Genomic DNA, 22630 nt, shown 5'->3' with positions numbered 1-22630 from the left:
CAAACTTGTGCTGTGATTGCTGAATAAAAGAGACTATTTTTACCACTCACCAATTTCTGTCGTTATTTGAACACTATCCCACAACAGTCACATCCTATAAACACACCTCTTGGTAAAAGGAAAATTCAGGGAAAGTAGTAGCTAGGAGACATCCCACTGACGCTTCCAACTCTTTTGAGACCCCCAAAAGTTTCTGCCCAAAACTAAGCCTAAAAACTAAACAAACTAGAAAGCCTGGCCACATAGCCACACCTAGGCTGCTTCCATTGTTCTAACTTTAAGAAAACCTCTGCCTTCCAACCTCTCTTCAAAAATAAACACACCAGGACAAAATATCCTCTTAAAGTGACAGTATTGTTACAACATAGACTCCAGCAGTTTAAGAAAGCTGTTCACCCCAACCTTCACAAGGGCAACTTGATATGGGCAATAGAAGCCCTCCAGCCAGCAATGTCCACATCCCACAAGTGAATGAAAAAAATCCAATTTGCATGTGGTTCAGGTAATATGGTTAGGAATGTGATGTGAGCCATCAGTAGCAGCAGAATCATTTTCCAAAATAATTTGTAACCTCGTGGCCTGGCATACCCCCTCACTCAACCATTCTCTGCTTCCTCCAGCATCTCAGCCAATTTAATTCACTTAATGCGATGGATGTAGGTTTGCTCGCTGAGCTGAAAGGTTTGATTTCAGACATTTCATCACCATACTAGGTAACATCCTCAGCGAGCCTCCGGATGAAGCACTGGTGGTATGCCCTGCTTTTTATTTGTGTTTAGGTTTCCTTGGGTTGGTGATGTCATTTCCTGTTCTTTTTCTCAGGGGGTGGTAAATGGGATCCAAGTCAATGTGTTTGTTGATAGTGTTCCTGTTGGAATGCCACGCTTCCAGAAAATCTTGCGCTTGTCTCTGTTTGGTTTGTCCTAGGATGGATGTGTTGTCCCAGATGAAGTGGTGTCCATCCTCATCTGTATGAGAAGATACTAGTGGCATCATGGTAGCCCACAAACCCATCAACACACTAAAACAGCAGTTAATGAAAGACCCTACATTGACAACATGCAAAACTGATGCCATTTACAAAATATCTTGCAAGAACTGTAACAAACACTACATTGGACAAACAGGCAGAAAACTAGCCACCAGGATACTTGAACATTAACTAGCCACAAAAAATACCTGACCCACTCTTACTAGTATCTTTACGTGCATGAGGAAGGACAACATTCGACTGAGAAAACACATCCATTCTAGGACAAGCCAAATAGAGACACACGTGAGAATTCCTCAAAACATGCCATTCCAACCAGAACTCCAACAACAAACACATTGACTTCGATCCCATTTATCACCCCGCCTGTGAGAAAGAACAGAAAATGACATCACCACAGGAAATGATATCACCAACCCAAGGAAACCTAAACACAAATAAAAACACCCTGAGCTACAAATCTTCTCAAAACGTGCTAACTTAATGTGATATCAAGGAATATTTTATGGCACTCAATATTGCAAAGGCTTTGGGACCCGACAACATTCTGGCAATGGTACTGAAGCATCTGCGCCAGAAATTGTGTCACCCTGAGCCAAACTGATCCAGTACAGCTACAACATTAATACCATCTGACAATATGGAAAATTGTCGAGGTATATCCTGTACACAAAAAGCAGGTCAAGTCAACCTCGTCAGTTACTTTCAATACATTCTACATCATTAGCAAAATGATGGAAGGTGTCAACAACATGCTATGAAGCAACACCAGCTTAGTAATAACCTACTCACTGTCATCTAATTTAGTTTCCACTAGGGGCACTCAGTGCTGCACTGCATTACAACCTTGGCTCAAATATGGACAAAGAGTTGAATTCTAGAATTGAGGTGAGGGTAACAGCTCTTGACAGCAAGGTCGCTTTGGTAACATTAGACGGAGGTGACAGAGTGTGACATAGGGGCAGCACGGTGACTCAGTGGTTAGCACTGCTGCCTCGCAGCGCCAGGGACCCGGGTTCGAATTCAGCCTCGGGCGACTGTCTGAGTTTGCATATTCTCCCAGTGTCTGCGTGGGTTTCCTCCGCGGGCTCCGGTTTCCTCCCACAATCCAAAGATGTGCAGGTTAGATGAATTAGCCATGCTAAATTGCCCATAGTGATAGGTGCATTAGTAGGGGAATAGGTCATTGGTGGGTTACTCTTCGGAGGATCGGTGTGGACTTGTTGGGCCAAAGGGCCTGTTTCCACACTGTAGGGAACCTAATCATCAATGAGCCCTAGCAAAACTGGAATCAATGGGTATTGGGGGAAAACTCCACTAGTCTTTCGGAGGTACACCGGAAGATAGTTGAGGATATTGGAGGTTAGTCATTGCAGCTGCAGGACATCACTGCAGGAGTTCCTCAAGGTAGTGGCCTGGGTCTAACCATCTTCAGATGCTTCATCAATGACCTTCCCTCCATCATAAAGTCAGAAGTGGGCATGTTCAATGATTGCATGATGTTCAGCACCATTTGTGACTCCTCAGATATTGAAGTAGTCCATGTTTAAATGCAACAAGTTTTGCACAATATTCAAATATCCAGGCTTGGGTTGATAGGTGCCAAATAATATTCACACCACGCAAATGCCAGGCAATGACTATTTCCAATAAGAGTGAATCTAACCACTGCCCCTTGCAATTGAATGGCTTTACCATCACTGAATCTCCCATTCTCATTCTTGGGTTTAATCATGGACTGGAAACTTAACTGTACTCACCATATAAATACAGTGGCAACAAGAGAAGTCAGAGGCTAGGAATACTGTAGCAAGTAACTCACCTCCTGACTCCCAAAGCCTGCCCACCATCTACATAGAATGTCAGGAATGTGATGGAATACTCTCCTCATTCCTGGATGAGTGCACCCCTAACAACACTCAACAGCTTGACACCATCCTGGGCAAAGCAGCCAGCTTGATTGGCACCACATCCACAAGTATCCACTCCCTCCACAACCAATGCTCAATAGCAGCAATGTCGCACTATCTACAAGATGCACTGCAGAAATTTATCAAGGTTCTTTGGGCAGCACCTTCCAAACCCAGGACCACATCCATATAGAAGGTTCAAAGGCAGGAGATACATAGCCATATCATCTTCTGCAGCTTCCTTTCCAAGCCACCCATCATCCAGAGTTGGATGGGGGTGGCTCAGTGGTTAACACTGTCCCTCACAGCACGAGGGACCTGGGTTCAATTCCTGCTTCGGGCAACTGTCTGTGTGGAGTTTGCACATTCTCCCAGTGTCTTTATGGGTTTCCTCCGGGTGCTCCGGTTTCCTCCCACAGTCCCATAGTGTTAGGTGCATTAGTCAGAGGTAAATGTAGGCGAATGGGTCTGGTTGAGTTGCTCTTCGGAGGGTCGATGTGGACTTGTTGGGTCGAAGGGCCTGTTTCCACACTGTAAGGAATCTAATCTGATCTAATCCCTTCAGTGTCGTAGGGGCAAAATCCTAGAATTCCCTCCCAAACAGTATTTTGGGTCTGCTTACAGCACATGAACTACAGCAATTTAAGAAAACTGCTCGCCCCAACTACTCAGCCAGCAACACCCACATCCTATAAGTGAATGAAAAGAAAAAGTCCAATGTGATTCTGGGTAATCCAAGATGGAGGACAGGAAAAATTTCTGGCTGAACGAGCTGCTCCTTTTTTTGAGGTAATTTAGGTGTTGGAGGTGATTTCCTCGAATTCCAGGAGCAGCAATTACTGTTTTATACGCTGTTGCATTGTTTTGGAACTTTGGAAAAACCAAGTCAAAACAACAGCAGTTTAAAAGGGAGAAGAGCAGACAAAGGAAACGCACGGTGAGGACAGTGCAGGAGAGAGAGAGAGAACACACCTGCAGTTACCGCCTTTGCTGTTTGAATTCATGTATCGTTGGACATCGGAGTGCAACTGGGAAAATTAACAAACAGTGAAATTCACAACTAATCTTGGAGGAACTGTTGGATGAAGTTCACAGCACAGTATCAGATAAGTTAAGTGTTGTTTTAAGTCTGTCCAAGAGAAAGGCTGCAGTATTGAGTATAGTGGATTCTTTCTTGATTATATGTTCTTGGAGATAAGTCTCTTGATTAAACTTAAAATATGAGCCATAGCTATTAATTGAACCTGGGGCAGTGTTTGCAGAGGAATAAGATGATGTTATTTTCTGGGTCTGTAGATTGTGAAGGAGCAAAAATGGCCTTTGCAGTGATATGTACTTCTTATCAGATGTCGGAGTTTAAAGAGAGTTTAAGGGTTACTGCAGATTATATCTGCCATAAATGCTGTTGGATGCGAATCTTATCAGATCGAGTGGATCGGTTGGAGAGACAGATAGAAGTGATGAGGAATTTGCAACAGCAACAGTATGTGATGGATGACAGTTATAGGAATGGGGAAAAGTCTCAGATACAGTCACATAGATGGATTAACTCCAGGAAGGGCAAGAGAGGTCGGCACCTAGGGCAGGAGTCTTTTGTGGATATACCCTTTTCAAACAGGTATGCGGTTTTGGAAAATGTAGAGGGTGATGGATTCTCAGGGGATGTAGCACGAACAGCCAAGTTTCTGGTATTGAGACTGACTCTAATGCAATGAGGGGGTACGTCGGCTTCCAAGAAATCAATTGTGTTAGGGGATTCTGTGAACAGAGGTACAGACAGATGTTTCTGTGGCCAGCAGAGAAAAAGCAGAATGGTGTGTTATTTCCCTGGTGCCAGGATCAAGGATGTCTCAGAGAGGGCGCAGAATGTTCTCACGGGGGAGAAGGGCCAGCAGGAGGTCATTGTCCACATTGGAACCAACGACATTGGCAGGGAAAAGGTTGAGACTTTGAAGGGGCATTACAGAGAGTTAGGCAGGAATTTAAAAAGTCCTCAAAGGTAGTAATATCTGGATTACCCCCAGTGCTACGAGCTGGTGAGGGCAGGAATAGGAGGATAGAGCAGATGAATGCATGGCTGAGGAGCTGCAATTTGGGACAACAAATCTAAGCAGGACTTTTACTTAATGGTAAAATCCTAGGCAGTGTTGCTGAACAGATAGACCTTGGAGTGCAGGTTCATAGCTCCTTGAAAGTGGAGTCACAGGTAGATAGGATAGTGAGTGCGGTGTTTGGTATGCTTTCCTTTATTAGTCAGAGTACTGAGTACAGGAGTTGGGAGGTCATGTTGCGGCTATACAGGACATTGGTTAGGCCACTGTTGGAATATTGCGTGCAATTCTAGTCTCCTTCCTATTGGAAAGATGTGAAACTTGAAAGAATTCAGAAAAGATTTGCAAGGATGTTGCCAAGGTTGGAGGATTTGACCTACAGGGAGAGGCTGAACAAGCTGGGGCTGTTTTCCCTGGAGCGTCGGAGGCTGAGGGATGACCTTATAGGGGTGGGGGGGGGTCAACAATGCAGAACAGGAAATTACTGACAAAGGAAAAGTTGCATTTATGCACTAAACTTCATTAATGTGGTTGCCAGAAATTTCTGCCAGCTTCACAGTTAAAATGATGGTGATGTTTCAAGGTTTTTCTGTTATTACAACTGCAAATTCAAGGCCACAGCTTGTGAAAGTGAAGAATTATGAAGAGCAGGAGGGATTAGGACCACAACTGTACACATCATACATTAATGATTTAGTTGAAGAAACTGAAGGCATTCTGGCTAAGTTTGCAGGTGATACAAAGATAGGTAGAGGGACAGGTAGCATTGAGGAGGCAGGGAGGCTGTCGAAGGATTTAAACAGGTTAGGAGAGTGGTCAAAGAAGTAGCAGATAGAGTTCAATGTGGGGAAGTGTGAAGTCATGTACTTTGGTAAGAAGAATAAAGGCATGCACAATTTTCTAAATGGGGAGAAAATTCATAAGTCTGAAGAGTAAAGACACTTGGGAGCTCCAGTCCAGGATTCTCTCAAAGTAAAATTGCAGGTTGAATCAGTAGTTTGGAAAACAAATGGAATGATAGCATTTGTCTCAAGAGGACTTGAATATAAACACAGGGATGTACTTCCAACGCTCTCTAAGGCTCTGGTCAGACCACATTTGGAGTATTGTGTGCAGTTTTGAGCCCGATATCTTAGGAAGGATGTACTGGCGCTGGAGCGTGTTCAGAGGAGCTTCATGAGAATGGTCCCAGAAATGAAAAGCTTAACATATGAGGAATGTTTGAGGACTCTGGGTCTATACTCAAAGTGGAACGTATAGCAGCGCTTCACAGGAGGCAACACAGCACTGATGATGTCACCTAGAAAGGGGACAAAACGCCTGCCAACAAACCTATCAGCTCAATGAACAGATTAATGAATCCAAACAGGTCTTGACCTAGATCTTCACAAAATCTTTAAATCCCAACAACTCTCTGGTAAAACATGTTTTCCTCATTTCGCTTCTAAACTTTCTACTAATCACTTTAATTCTGTGTCACCTAGTAACTGATCTCTCTGTCCAAGATCAGTTCTGTCCAAGGAGATCAACCCCATTTTATGTTTCCTCATAGTTGTATTTTTCCAGTCCTAACAATACCCTTGTAAATCTCCTCTGTACATATACACTCTTCCAACCTTCTATATTGAGCTGACCAGAACCAAACACAGTATTCAAGTTGTGACCTAACAATAACAGGAAGGCAGAAGATTTAGAAAGAAAGGAAGATGATGATGAAAACATATGCCAGGTTATTCCATTTGATTTGTGGCTTATCAGTGTGCAAACTGTCAAGAGAAGAATTTGGAATTAAAATATAAATTTAAGTTTAAAAGAAAAAAAAACTGATTACATCACACAGGACAACCATGCACATAACTGGTTAACCTGACACACAAATGCCTTCTTATGTAATGGGGGACATATTTGAAATCATGTGGAAACCTATATTGTACCTTGCTGTAGGGTGATTGATAAAAAGCAGCTTCAAATTGGCTTGTAACTGTAATATCCTGCTGCCAAGGAAAATTTAAAACCACATACTTGTGAATCAATAGTCATTCGCCAACAAAATTCAACTCAGGGTCTCTTGGTGAAAAAAAAATGAATAATTCACCACCACAGTGTCGCTCAATTAATAGGAATAGCATTTAAGGCTGAGAGTGGAGTACCTGAGTAAATTTGCTCAGATCACCAATACACCTCCAGGACAAACAAGGATGAGTTGTCAAGTTAAATACAAGCAGTCAACTGACTGAATTATAATTTACTCTTTGTGCTCAACTAAAATTAGTGCAAGGCTATTAAAATATACAGTATAAATAAGGCAATTCATCACTGGCTGACATGGATGACTTCGTCTATTTGCAGGAGCAGCACACATTCCACTTAAGGGAGGGAGTGCAGAATCACAGGTCAAATTAAGCTACTATTCCTGTTTAATTTACTTACATAATCCCTAGCTGACACAATTGTCTTTGTATGTACTTTTACAGCATTTGAGATGCATTGTTACTATATAAATGATTAATCAAATTAAGCATTTCAATGCTGATTTGTACCCAATAGTCGTCAAGATTAGTTACAAGAGAAAAATACTATGAATTGTTCATATCTTTCAATGTATACATGTAGAAAGCAAAATTACACAATTAATCTTGCAAAAATTTTAATTTAACCATTTTGTTACTTTTTTTTGAAAGAAATAGCACCCCAAAAACACCAACTCTGTGGTTGACTTCTTCCTAGTTTCCCTTTCTATACTTCACCCTGTTTAAATCTACATTTGCACATTTAAAATAATAGACCTGATGTTTAAAATGTGATTGAGAAAATTCTTTCCGGATGGTCAGACTTGGAGGATTAACAGTATCTATTTTAGAATGGAAATGATATTTGGATAGATTTTCAGTTTCTTCTAAACAGGTTAATACTGGCAGTAAATATTGATCAGAGGGACTTTGTGCAAGATTACAAACTTTCATGGGAGCAGCTCTGATCATGAATATACCTTCATGACCATTTGGTTTCTCGCTTCTCATGTTCCAGTGGTAACAGGTGCCAAATATGGCATTCTGACAATATAAATTGTGCTTCAAGATTAATAGTTTGTAGTCAGATTTACTTTAAAAAATTTTTACACTAATTTAGTTTTTTTAAAGCTGGGTTTTGAGGAATGAACTCATTATTAAACCTCTACCTCCCGATGAAAGGGAAAATTCTTAAATAGTGTCTTCATTAAGTAAGTTAATCCAATGCAAAAGTGAAGCTGAGAGTTGAAAATTGGGTAGACTTTCTGCCTCAAAATAATGCTCCAGAATCTCCAAAAAACTTAAAATTCAAACTAAGCCCAAAGGCAGAAAAAATGTATTTCCCATTTCTGTGTTCTTCAATATACCGAAGAAAGAAAAACCCTGCACTTTTGAAGTGCTGTTCATTGCCTCAGGACATACCAGAAAAGACTGCACAACCTGTGAAATACTTCTAAGTGAAGTCATCGTTCTATCGTAACAAACAAGATCTCACAATCAACAAACCAGAAACTCTTTCAGTGCGGTTGATTGAAGGGCACAAGGGAACTACTTTGGCCCTCTTTGAAGAATGCCATGAGATGATATACATGTACACTGTACTTTAAAAGGCTGCTTTAATCATGCACAAGTTTTAAATTCATTGCAAGCATTGTTATCCAACTGTTTCTTCAAGGTTGTTATGGATTCCAGTTGACACCATATTGCATTCCTAATATATTGTTGCAAAACATGCTTGTTGAGTAGAAGGCAGTCATTTATCTGCTTTGATTCAAGCACCTTCAATGAAAAACATGTTAACAAGCCAGGACCAGTTTTTCAAATGAAGCATTTCTGTAATTGCTAATTCAATGAAATCAAAAGAAGTGTTCCATTTTGAGGACCCACTGTTCCACTTAAGATATTTTCCTAGATGTTAGTTTTCTCCAAAATATTATTTTGTTTTTGCATAGTACTTCTAAAATAACCATTTTCCTATTCCATTTTCTATAATCTAATTGAGACCCCAGGGCAGACACAGGTGGTATGCTACCAGCTGTACAATATGGGGATAAGAGATACTTATTTATGAGTATTACATTTTATTATTGAAGACATTGTAGCAGCACATTACTGCAGATATTGGAATCCTTGTGACAACATAAAATGCTGGTGATCACAGTGGGTCAGGCAGCATTCTTGGAGAGACAACAAACTAATGTAAATAATTCTTCATCAGAGCTGGCATGAACGTATGGAGGGGACAGCATTTATGCAGTAGTGGGGTGCGGGAGGAAAGTGTTGGGGCTGGAGGGCACTCCACCCTCTATTACCATTGTATAAATGCTGTCCCTTCCACACTTCATGTTAGCTCCAAAGAAGAGTCAAGACTCAAAAAGGTTAGTTTGCTCCCTGTCCATGGATGCTGCCTGACCTGTAGTGATCTTCAGAAATTTTTGTTTTCAGTACATATTGTCTATTCCTTCAGACATTATAAACAAGAAATTATTGCATTATCTCAGAATATTTCATTTTATTTGTTTTGCAACTGTACCCATGGCTAAAAAAGAAAGTTAAAGATAACAAAGACAAAAACTAGAGCAAAACATCGACCAAAGGCCTTGGTACACTGGAAGATTGGGTAACTTTTAAAGATCAACAAAGGTTTACTGAAAAAAACAAAGTAATTAAAAAGACTAAAGTTATATTATGAAAGAAGCCTAATTTAAAATATAAAAAAAAGAGCAAAAGCTTCTATAAGTATTTAAAATGGAAGAGAGCAGCTAAAGTGAATGTTCGTAACTTGGAGCATGAGACCAGTGAGTTAATCGTGTGGAAATCAGAAATGCCAAGAGGAACTAAATCAACATTTTGCCTCAGTTTTCATAGTGTAAGATACTAGTACCATCCCAACAGTAACAGGAAAAGCAGAGTTATAGCAAGGGAGGAACTTGGAACAATCATCACTTGGGAAACATAGTGAGCAAAATATTGGAATTGAAGTCCCTAGGGTCTGAAGTACTATAGGATCATAAAGACAACGGAAGCAAAGATAATGGATCATTTGGTTATAATATTACAAACTTCCCTGGATATCAGAGAGGTTCCAATGGATTAAAAAAAAGAGAGAGAGAGAGACAGAAGGTAGGAAATTATAGACCAATTATTTTAGCATCTGTTGTTAAAAATTGTTAGAATCATTATTAAGGAAGTAATAGTAGTCGAAAAGCATGATGCTAGAAAAGTGCAGCAGGTCAGGTAGAATCCGAGGAGCAGGACAGTCGATGTTTCAGGCATAAGTCCTTCATCGGCATTCCTGACGAACGGCTTATGCCTGGAACGCCAACTCTCCTGCTCCTCAGATGCTGCCTGACCTGCTGCGCTTCTCCAGTGCCACAATTTTCAACTCTGAAAATTTTCACCTAGTCAAAGTAATAACAGGACCTGTTTGAAGTGTCAAAATGCAATCATTAGAGTCAGCATGGTTTTATGAAAGGTAAATCATGTTTGTCTAATTTGCTGAAGTTTACGGATGTAACAAACATAGTGAATGACGGATTCCTGTAGATGTAGTATATTTGGACTTCCGGAAGGCATTTGATAAGGTACTGCACAAAGAGTTAATACATAAGGCATGATCATATGGGGTTTGGGGAAATTTATTAACTTGAATAGAGGATTCACTAATCAACCAAAAACAGAGAGTTGGGATAAGTGTTTTTTTCTCTCTATTTTGCAAGATGTGACCAGTGGGGTGCCACAAGTTTAGTCTGCAGACAAGAACTATCAACGATCTATACTAAAGAGTTTGAGTAAAAAATGAGGTCTGCAGATGCTGGAGATCACAGCTGAAAATGTGTTGCTGGTCAAAGCACAGCAGGCCAAGCAGCATCTCAGGAATAGAGAATTCGACGTTTCGAGCATAAGTTTATGCTCGAAACGTCGAATTCTCTATTCCTGAGATGCTGCCTGGCCTGCTGTGCTTTGACCAACTAAAGAGTTTGATGCAGGCATAGAAAGTATGGTCGTCAAATTTGCACATAACATTAAAATAGCTGGGAAGGTAAGTTGCAATAAAGAAATGAGAAATTTACAAATTGGTACTTGTAGTTTAGGTGAAAATGCCAAAATCTGGCAATGGATTTTAACATGGTGTGAGGTTGTCAATTTTTGTCTAAAGAATAACAAGGCAACTCATTATTTAAATACAAACTTCAGAGTACTTTGGTGCAGAGGGATCTGTGCCCTCATGTTTCAATCACAGAAAACTCCTATGCAAGTGCAGCAAATAATAAGGTAAGTTAATGCAAGTCTGGCATTTATTCCTAAAGGAATAGCATATAAAAGTAGGGAAATGTTGCTGCAACTGTACAAAGCACTAGTGAGACTGCACTTGTAGGACTTCATACAATCTTGGTCCCCTTATTTGAGGTGGTATGTATTTGCGTTAGAAGTTTTTCAGAGAATGTTCATAGATTGATTCCAGAGATGAGAGCTTTTTTTTAAAAAAAATGTTGCAGAACAAAATTAAGATTAATTTAAAATATAGAATATTTTAGGATAAAACTTGTTTTTTTAAAGTTATTGAGTCTGATGCATCTTTCCCTTAAGGACAATGACAGTGTCATCTCGGAAAAGGAATCTCAATGAAGAAGAATACATTCTTCAAATTTGTGACTAACTACATCATTTATAATGTAACTGCATCTAACTACATACACAGGAAAATGTTGCTGAAAGTGTAAGGGCTTTTATGATCTACACCTTTGCATTTATATTCCAAAATAACTTTCATAGTGTTAATTCTTTTTAAACATATCAGTATCTGTAAGCCTATTTCACAGTGTATCAAGTACCAGTGAAACTTAAAAGTAGTAGACCCCTTCCAGGAAGTACCTTCGTAAAACAGTTGGACTTTAATGATTTGGAGCCCATTTTGGACTGGGGTGTACAATCAACCCCACCGCCCCGTGGCCCAACATTACAACTCCACCTTCCACTCTGCCGAGGACTGGTCCTGGGCCTCCTCCACGGCCGCTCCCTCACCACCCAACATCTGGAGGAAGAAAGCCTCATCTTCTGCCTCGGAACACTTCAATCCCATGGCATCAGTGTGGATTTCACCAGTTTCCTCATTTCCCCTTCCCCCACCTCACCCCAGCTCCAACCTTCCTGTTGTGGTTCTGTTCGCCGAGCTGGGAATGTGTTGCAGACGTTTTGTCCCCTGTCCAGGTGACATCCTCAGTGCTTGGGAGCCTCCTGTGAAGCGCTTCTGTGATCTTTCCTCCGGCATTTATAGTGGTTTGAATCTGCCGCTTCCAGTTGTCAGTTTCAGCTGTCCGTTGCAGTGGTTGGTATATTGGGTCCAGGTCAATGTGCTTATTGATTGAATCTGTGGATGAGTGCCATGCCTCTAGGAATTCCCTGGCTGTTCTCTGTTTGGCTTGCCCTATAATAGTAGTGTTGTCCCAGTCGAATTCATGTTGCTTGTCATCTGCATGTGTGGCTACTAAGGATAGCTGGTCGTGTCGTTTCGTGGCTAGTTGGTGTTCATGGATGCAGATCATTAGTTGTCTTGCTGTTTGTCCTATGTAGTGTTATGTGCAGTCCTTGCATGGGATTTTGTGCACTAGATTGGTTTTGCTCATGCTGGGTATCGGGTCCTTCGTTCTGTTGAGTTGTTGTCTGAGAGTGGCTGTTGGTTTGTGTGTTGTTATGAGTCCTAGTAGTCGTAGTAGTCTGGCTGTCAGTTTCGAAATGCTCTTGATGTATGGTAGTGTAGCTAGTCCTTTGGGTTGCGGCATTTCCGCAATGAGGACACGCTGCAACCCAATGGACTAGCCACACCACCACACATCAAGAGCATTTCCGAACTGACAGCCAGACTACTGCGACCACTAGGACTCATAACAGCACACAAATCAACAGCCACTCTCAGACAACAACTCACCAGAATGAGGGACCCAATACCCAGCATGAGCAAAACCAATGTAGTGTACAAAATCCCATGCAAGGACTGCACAAAACACTACATAGGACAAACAGGAAGACAGCTAACGATCCGCATCCATGAATACCAACTAGCCACGAAACGACACGACCAGCTATCCTTAGTAGCCACACATGCAGATGACAAGCAACATGAATTTGACTGGGACAACACTACTATTATAGGACAAGCCAAACAGAGAACAGCCAGGGAATTCCTAGAGGCATGGCATTCATCCACAGATTCAATCAATAAGCACATTGACCTGGACCCAATATACCAACCACTGCAACGGACAGCTGAAACTGACAACTGGAAGCGGCAGATTCAAACTGCTATAAATGCAGGAGGAAAGATCACAGAAGCGCTTCACAGGAGGGTCCCAAGCACTGAGGAGGTCACCTAGACAGGGGACGAAACTTCTGAAACACAAATTCCCAGCTCGACGAACAGAACCACAACAACGAGCACCCGAGCTACAAATCTTCTCACAAACTTCCAACCTTCCTGCTCAGCACCGCCCTCATGACCTGTCCTACCTGCCTATCTTCCTTTCCAAATATCCACTCCACCTCCTCTCTGACCTATCACCTTTATCCCCACTCCCATTCACCCATTGCACTCTATGCTACTTTCTCCCCACCCCCTCTCCACTGTTCTGCCTCTATTCCTAATGAAGGGTTTTTGCCCGAAACATCCGTTTTCCGCTCCTCGGATGTTGCCTGACCTGCTGTGCTTCCAGCACCACACTAATCTATACAAATGATATAAATATGTCTTTACCATAGTATATTAATCAAAGTATCTATAATGTTGGCCTGGTGGGAAAAATATTGCCTCTGTGGCACTAAATGATGGAGATGGTGTCTGACTAAGTTTGATTCTCAAATAATACTGCGGTAGTCGATCTGAACTCTAATGGTAGTTGACATCAGTGCTGCTGGCTATAAAGGGAAATAAAGAATACAGATTCTTAAAAAAATGAGAAAAAATGTATGGATGATGCAATGTGCATAATATCAATACAAACAGCATTTGAAAAAAACAACAGCAATATACACTGTTCAATAACTACAAAATAATAATGCATAAACAAAATATTCATCTTACCTTAACTGCTAATATTTTTCCACTTGGAACATGGTAAGCTCTGTGTGGATATAAAATATAGATACTGAATAATCCACATACCAAAGCAGTGCATGAGATTCACATCAAAACAATGTGTTAATCGTGAAGTTTGGGTTCACAACAAATCTGTTGTTTCATAAATCAATCAATTCTATTTTCTCTGCTGTGCAGCCTTCTAAAGTCTCAGACCATAGATTTCAGCAAATATGGCAGCTAAGCAACTGTGCATCTTTCTTTGGCTGTCCATATTTTTTTACCTGCCCCAGCCAATGTTCCTAATGATGAAGAATAGAATATTTTGGTACCCAAATGCTACATTTATATCCCACTGAGAAGTATCTTGGCTGAACACAAGATTGCAAATCAATTGTCTGACAGTGCAATAGTTGAGGGAACTTGGAAACAATTGCTTGTAGAGCCTGAAACTCTTAGGGTGGATTTCCTGATGTGTGGTGGGTTCATGAAATGTTTGTGCTCAGTTATCCTGTTGAGTGCTGACCTTCATGAATCTTCCAGGCTCATGGTTATTTACTTGTTGATGGCAGGTGTCTGGCAGTTGTCCCAGATGGGTGAGCTGTCGCAGGTGAGAGTTAGAGAAAAATTGCTGCACACTTGCCATGATGCCAACCCAACTGAAGAAAATACATTTTTCAAAATTTACTACCTTGGGATAAAAAATTGACTGATTGCACCAGGTATCAGATTGTTCCTTTATAAAAGTCCTCACCTAAGTAACACTGAATATGAAGAACATATTTGTTTTCATTATAAGCTGCATTATTAAGGCCTTAATAATGGGAAATCAATTGTCTAATTTGAATACATTTGCTCCAATATGGACGGAAGTATTCAACATAGACCACCATTTCCAGCAGGAAAACTCTTCACCCATTTCTCAACACTGATCATCCTTACATTTTACCTCTTACTGAGCTGCTCAGCATATAATTGCTACCAACTCACTGATATTTTTTAAAGTGGCAGCAAAAATGTATGTTGCCACTTTAGTGTAACTAATTTGATTAAACTGACTTCACCACCTGAATGTTGGTCAATACATCATCATATGACATTTATAGAACAAAATCATTTCACTGTACAGAAAACAATCCTTATTGGAGGCTCTGGCCAGCATGTTCTAACCACAAAACTGCAACAATAGACATTTAACGTTATGGTAGTTAGTGTAAATTTAAAATTATATGTAAGTAAATGAAAAAGAAAATAAATCAATAGAATATGAAATCAAATTATAACAGAATTATTATGTTTAAATGACCTCTTGAAGCAAGGTAAATTATTGCTGAAGAAAAATTACCTAACAAATACATAAATATGCATGAATCAATTGGAAAACAGTAATATTAAAGAACCAGGCAACACAATGCATGTTTACAGTTGACTCTACACATGGTAGAGAGAGAAGGAGAGATAAAGATCAAGTCTCCAAATATTTGACACACATTGCAGCATTCTAGCTAAATTGCACAAAAACGTGCTAGTTCCACTACTGGGTAAAAGTCAACCCAATTAAACACAATCAATGAAATTTCAGTGAGGAATGGAATAGTAAAGAATACAGTGTATTCTACTGATTGAATGTACTATCAATACAAACCACTTTTGCAATAGAAATATCACAGTTTTGATGTAAAATAAAGGGTCCTTTTACACTGCCTCAAGTACACGGTGACTAGTGACATTTCTAATTTTCACACTAGTCATTCTAACAGCATATTTTACAAGCAACTTAACCTGCAAGTCTCCACAAGGTATCCTAATTGACCTTTAACACTGTGACTTCAAACGACACACGTAAAAACTCAACTACACTGCTCAGTATAGGAATAAGGTTGCTTGCATTCAGTGCTGGTCATGTGAGTCAATAACCCAAGAGTCAGACTTAGAAAGTGCAAAACTAAACTTCTAGCCATTTTTACATGCAAACAAGAGTGAGTGAAAGAACCGTTTCCTTATCCATAATGTGAGTCACCAGGATGTTAGGTAATTTTCAAACCTGGCCAAACTAATATAAACACATAGCAATTAAAGAACAAAATCCCTATGCACCGTATGCATCCATTACTATAACATAAACTGATCAGGCTGTTTTTATAACATAACCCACTTACAGAATTCCCCAAATACCGCATCACTTCCTATTCCCCTAAAAAGCCCATTTGAGGTCATGAATGTTTCTGAAGCCCTACTTATACAAGAACCTGCAGCTATTCTGCTTTAAATTGCTTCAGGTCCTGGCCAGATTAACTTTAAAGGGTCATAATGTAAAACATGCTGGTGACAAAGTATTCATACTATTTCTACTTTAGATCTGCTTGTCGGTTTACGCTGGGGATATAAACCTTAAAAGAGCCTTGCCTTCGACAAGAAGGGGTGAATTTTAATACCAGATTTATATCATTGCAGTTTAATTCTGATTAAATTTAGGACAGATTTATAGCAATACAAAGTCTCCAGCGTAAATTGGGATTCTAGGTTAAAGCACCTCAATTTGCTCGTTAAACGTATAAAAGCATCAAAAAGCTTTAATATCCAGGTCTAATGTGAAATTCCCCACATACTCTATGAGCATATTAGCATTAAATAGGCTTGACCAATGCATTAAATTATTTAACTCAAGAACATTACTACCTCCTCTTAACCTTTCATAATCTAATCACCTATTTACAGGTTTCTGTTTTATTTGCAGCTCTAGCTCTTTCGTTTAAAGTCATAGATTTAATATGGCATTTTTATATCACAACCTACTCATTGGCAAACTTTGCACATTAGGTAGAATAAGTAGACCAGCCTTTAAGTAATTTAAAATAGCCTAATTAGAAGAGGCAGTTTCATGATTGTGGCAGTTAGCATTACAACACATGAAATCCCTTGCCCAAATTAAGTGCTGATTATTGTACTTAAGAGGTGACTCCAAGCAGATCCACATCAGAAAGATATTTTAGCTCCACAGTTAGTAAGGACCATGGTCAGCATGAATAAATACTTCCCTTGAGTAACACAAAGGTGAAATGAGCACAGCTGGAAGTTTAGTTCAAGTGGGAATTCAGTGCTGAGGGAGTCAGAGGTGCTTTAACTAAGGTGTACTGCAAAAAGTAAACTCTCCAGAGTGAGAGATGAGCGAGAGAAACAGCTGATTGGTAGATGTATTTCTAGTCTTTAAAGTAAAAATAAAGTCTTCAGTTTGTTTTTAGCTCCCCAATCATTTTCTTCCTGCTACCTCATACTTCTTTCTACCACTACACCTCCCTCCCACCAATACCTGTGGTCTGACATCACCTCTGTTGCATGAAAGGTACTCCCTCACTCACTTTTGTAACACCCCATTCTCCATCACCATCAAACCCACATGTTTTCTGTGCTCCATCCTCCCTCTCTTGGAATACCTCAACATCTATCATCCACATGCACTAGACCCAACAGTTGTGCCACCACGTGCATCTTAGTCATTCAACCCCTTTATGACATTACAGGTGAAGAGCAATAGGGGAATGAGTCTGGGTGGCTTACCCCATAACAGATCAGAACGACAGAACAGGTAGCAAAGTACGGATTTTTGTGATTTAAGAAAGGGTTCTTGCCCTAGCAGGAGAAGGCAGGGACCGCTTTTGCGGGGATGTGGAGGAATCCATGTTCCAATAGCCAACTAAGGAACACTTGTTATCTCACTGCAACAGTCACATTAACCAGGAGTTGGACATCACTACTAACCAGCAATTGTAATACCTTCTGCCTCTTATGTCTTACAGGCATACCTATCCACCCAAGGATCAGCCTGTCTCCTATAAGGAAAGTTTCTCTGCCTTCCCAAATGATAATCCCTCCACTCTGTCCATACTACCATCTACACTGATTCCTGGAACACCCAGTAACATAGCTGAGGACATTTCAATGGGTTCTATAAGAATGCACTTAAAGTTCCACACACCAACAGCTCTGCAGATGGGCAAGGGAAAAAATGCCAGCAGTTGGAGGACTGATGGGGATTGGGCATGTGCTAAGCCCCCACCTGGAAATGACCTTGTGAGTTTGGCAGTGAACAACTTCGTTCAGATGCATAGAAAAGAGCTGAACTGTCAGCAGGCACACAAGAGGCACTGGCCATCATAACGGAGAAACTGCAGCGATGCCGCCAACTCAGTGACAAACATAGGCCCATCCTTCACAAATCTGCTCACTTACCTCACCCATTGCGCATTCCAACACAGCAGTTATCTTTAAGACTGTCCTCTGCCAGTGGCATCTAAACTCAACAAACACATCCTGCTGAAATCCTCAACATCATTGTCACCTTTCTAGGTAGCAATTTCATCAACCCCACAGACTTCCCACTTCGGCACGTCATCACCCAAACCGTGTACATTCAACTACAGCTGCCTACCCATTCCTTCAGTCCCCCAGCTCCTCTTTCCCTTAATTTCACTCAGAGATTAAGATGCATCCCCACAGTGGGACATGAAGGCTCACTGTGTACAAATGTAGGAAAACAGCAGCAAATAAGGTCAAAGGGAAAAATCCGATAAAGGCAAAATTAATGCAGTTTTACTTAAATACATGTAGTATTTGAGATTAAACACAAGAATTAATGGTACAAATAGAGCTAATGTGTATGATCTAATAGCTGTTACAAAGACATAGTTATAAGGAGATCAAAGCTGGGAATTAAAGATTCAGGTTGAATAGAATAGAAAGAATCCCTACATTGTGGAAATAGGCTTTTCAGCCCAACAAGTCCACATAACCCTCTCTATAGTAACCTACCCAGACTCATTCCCCTACTGCTCTACATTTACGCCTGACTAATGCACCTAACCTACACATTCATGAACACCATGGGCAATTTAGCATAGCCAATTCACCTAACCTGCACATCTTTGGATTGTGGGAGGGAACCAGAGCACCCGGAGGAAATCCATGCAGACACAGGGAGAATGTGCAAACTCCACACAGACAGTTGCCTGAGGCTGAAACCAAACCTGGGTCCCTGGCGCTGTGAAACAACAGTGCTAACCACTGAGCCACCATGCTGGCCACGGTGTATCAGACGTTTCAAAAGTTTTACAACACAATGAAATAGGGTGCTGGAAATCAAGTTCCCTTATCCCCACACACATCACAAAAATTAAAGATTTTTAAAAGTGCACACAATTTTCCAATTTATTGATCTTTTACACAGATTGAGAAAATGCATGGATCAGGTTTCTGTACTTAACAAGGATTATTATTCATTACAAATAAATAGATTCCAACTATAGATAAACAATTAAGCACTATCGACAAATAACTCTACCAGTTAAAACTGGTTCACAATTATCAAGGTCTTTGATTTTTTATTTAAAGCTCATATCAACTCAGAGCAACTGAAAAAGGGAATAAAATGACTACCTTCAGACTTGAAATACTTTTCAGTGCAGAATAAAATCATGTCTTTCTCTTCCAGAGGTCCAAATACTTATCCCTCAAACATTCACAACCACAAGCTCTTCAGCTTCACCAGAGCCAATCACATAATAGTTGGCAGGCAGAAGACCTTTGTCATTAATAAGTAGTCACCACGTCACAAGCAACCGGTTACTTTTTGACTGCCAAATCTCGATTGTACACAGCTTCCTGGCTTCAGCTCATATGCAACATGGCATTTTTCAGTGCTTGTACCAGCTTGGTGAAGAACACTTACAAAGGGTCCAGATGTAGGTTTGCTCACTGAGCTGGAAGATTCATTTTCAGACGTTTCTTCACCATACCAGGTAACATCTTCAGTGAGCCTCTGGACAAAGCATTGCTGAAGATTCCTGCTTTCTATTTATATTTATTTGGCTTGGTGTCATAATTTTCTGTGGTGATGTAATTTCCTGTTATTTTTCTCAGAGGGTTGTAAATTATGCCCAAGTTAATGTGCTTTTAGATAGAGTTCTGGTTGGAATGCCATGCTTCTAGGAATTCTCATGCATGTCTCTGTTTGGCTCGCCCTAGGATGGATGTGTTGGCCCAGTCGAAGTGGTGTCCTTCCTCATCAGTATGTAAGAATACGAGTGAGAGAGTGTTATGTCGTTTTGTGGCTAATTGATGTTCATGTATCCTGGTGGCTAGTTTTCTGCCTGTTTATTCAATGTAGTGTTTGTTACATTCCTTGCATGATGTTTTATACATGACATTAGTTTTGCTTGTTGTCTGTATAGGGTCTTTCAAGTTCATTAGCTGCTGTTTTAGTGTGTTGGTGGGTTTGTAGGCTACCATGATGCCAAGGGATCTGAGTAGTCTGGCAGTCATTTCTGAGATGTCTTTGATGTAGGGGAGAGTGGCTAGGGTTTCTGGATGTGTTTTGTCGCTGAAAAATCTGTGGGCTGTGTTCTTTTTGAATACGCCTTTTAGGTGATTTTCCTCTGCTCTGTGTAGTTCGTCTGCACTGCTGTGTTTGGTGGCTCGTTGGAATAATGTTCTAATGCAGTTTCATTTGTGGATGTTGTGGTGATTGTTTCTGTAGTTTAATATTTGTTCTGTATATGTTGTTTCCCTATAGACACTGGTTTGAAGTTCCCCATTGGCTGTTCGTTGTACTGTGACATCTAGGAAAGGCAGTTTGTTGTTGTTTTCCTTCTCTTTAGTGAATTTTAGTGAATTCAAGACCATCAATAATACCCTTACTGGCATAAAATGACTAAAGTGGAGGAAAAGAACAACAAACTGCCATTCCTAGATGCTGCAGTAGAGCGAACAGCCAATGGGGAACTTCAAACCAGTGTCTATAGGAAAACAACATATACAGACCAAATATTGAACTACAGAAGCAATCACTCCAACATCCACAAACGAAGCTGCATCAGAACATTATTCCAATGAGCCACCACACACTGCAGTACAAAGGAACTACGCACAGCAGAGGAAAATCACCGATACACAGTGTATTCAAAAAGAATGGGTACCCAATGAACACAGTCTGCCGATTTCTCAGCAACAAACCAAAACAAGCAGACAAAACACATCCAGAAACCCTAGCTACTATCCCCTACATCAGACATCTCAGAAATGACTGCTAGACTATTCATATCCTTTGGCATCATGGTAGCCCACAAGCCCATCAACACACTAAAACAGCAGCTAATGAACAGCAGCTACAGACAACAAGCAAAACTAATGTCATGTACAAACGACTGTACTAGGACTGTAAAAAGCACTGGACAAACAGGCAGAAAACTAGCCACCAGGATACATGAATATCAATTAGCCACAAAACATGACCCTCTCTCACTAATATCCTTACATTCAGATAAGGAAGGACACCACTTCGACTGGGACAACACATTTATCCTAGGACAAACCAAACAGAGACATGCATGAGAATTTCTAGAAGCATGGCATTCCAACCAGAGCTCTATCAAAAAACACATTGACTTGGACATGATTTATCACCCCCTGAGAAAAATAACAGGAAATGACATCATCATAGGAAATGATGTCACCAACCCAAAGAAACCCAAACATATAAATAGAAAGCAGGAATCATCAACAAGGCTGTGTCCAGAGGCTCACCGAAGATGTTACCTAGTATGGTGACAAAACGTCTGAAAATGAACCTTCTAGCTCAGCGAGCAAACCTATATCCAGAACCTCAACCTGAGCTACAAATCTTCTCAAACCTCGCTAACTTACAAGGGGTGTCAGATAACTTGCAATAAAAATAGTAATACTTCAACAACTGTTGGTTTGACCCTAGACTCCCTAAATGTAGATAAACTCTTGGACAGAAAAAGAATCAGGAGATAATGAGGGGATTTTTTTTTAAAAACACAATGCAATTTTCACAGGTGATTTTAATTTTCATGTTGACTGGGAAAGTCAAATTGGCAGAGATAGTGAAGAGGAAGAATTCATGGAGTGTATACCGGTTAGTTTTCGAGAACAATATGTTGTGGATCAAACCAGGGATCAGGATATTTTGGATTTACTAATGTGCAATGAAGCAAGTTTAATAATTGATCTCAGACAAAAAAATGCCTTGGGAAACAGTGACCAGAGTATAGTAGACTTTAGCATTCAGTTTGAGAAACATGAGTCAGAAACAACAGTGCTAAACTTAAATAAGGATAATTACAATGAAATGAGTGCAGAGTTAGCTGAAGTGGACTGAGAAAGGAATTTAGCAGCAAAGTGAGTTGAGGAACAATGGTAGATGTTTGAGAAAATAGTTCATGACTTATAATAAAGACATATGCATTAAGAGAAAAGGCTTTGAGGAAGTAGATAAGCCAACTGTATTAAGCTAAGGAAGGTCTGGAGAGCATTGAATTGAAAAAGGAAAAAAGACATTATGGTAAAGACTGGTGGTTAACTAGAGGCACTTATAAAAACTAAAAACTGACCCAAAAAAAGAGGCAGGAAATAAACTTTGAGAGAAAATTTGCAAGATACATCAAGAGGGTCTGCAAGAGCTTCTTTAAACATATAAAAAGGGAAGAGAGAAGCCAGAGTGAACATAGGCCCCTTAGAGAATGGTACTGGGGAAATAGGTAATGACAGAGGAGATGAACAAACAGTTTTCACAACAAAAG

General features: G+C 40.3%; 1 protein-coding gene across 6 annotated transcripts in view; it reads right to left on the bottom strand.

Annotated features, from left to right (window-relative positions):
* map2k5 (mitogen-activated protein kinase kinase 5) overlaps nucleotides 1-22630 on the bottom strand; it is a 393643-nt gene that overhangs the window by 201326 nt on the left and 169687 nt on the right. For all 6 annotated transcript variants that reach the window (XM_060852989.1, XM_060852986.1, XM_060852988.1 and 3 more), the window contains exon 9: nucleotides 14040-14079. In XM_060852989.1, coding sequence (XP_060708972.1) covers nucleotides 14040-14079 — 40 coding nt within the window. The remainder of the gene's footprint in view (nucleotides 1-14039; nucleotides 14080-22630) is intronic.

The sequence above is a fragment of the Hemiscyllium ocellatum genome, chromosome 39, assembly GCF_020745735.1.
Source record: "Hemiscyllium ocellatum isolate sHemOce1 chromosome 39, sHemOce1.pat.X.cur, whole genome shotgun sequence".
Taxonomy (NCBI): Eukaryota; Metazoa; Chordata; class Chondrichthyes; order Orectolobiformes; family Hemiscylliidae; genus Hemiscyllium; species Hemiscyllium ocellatum.
The sequence above is the reverse complement of the archived record's forward strand: the minus strand, read 5'-3'. Positions and strand labels throughout refer to the sequence as shown.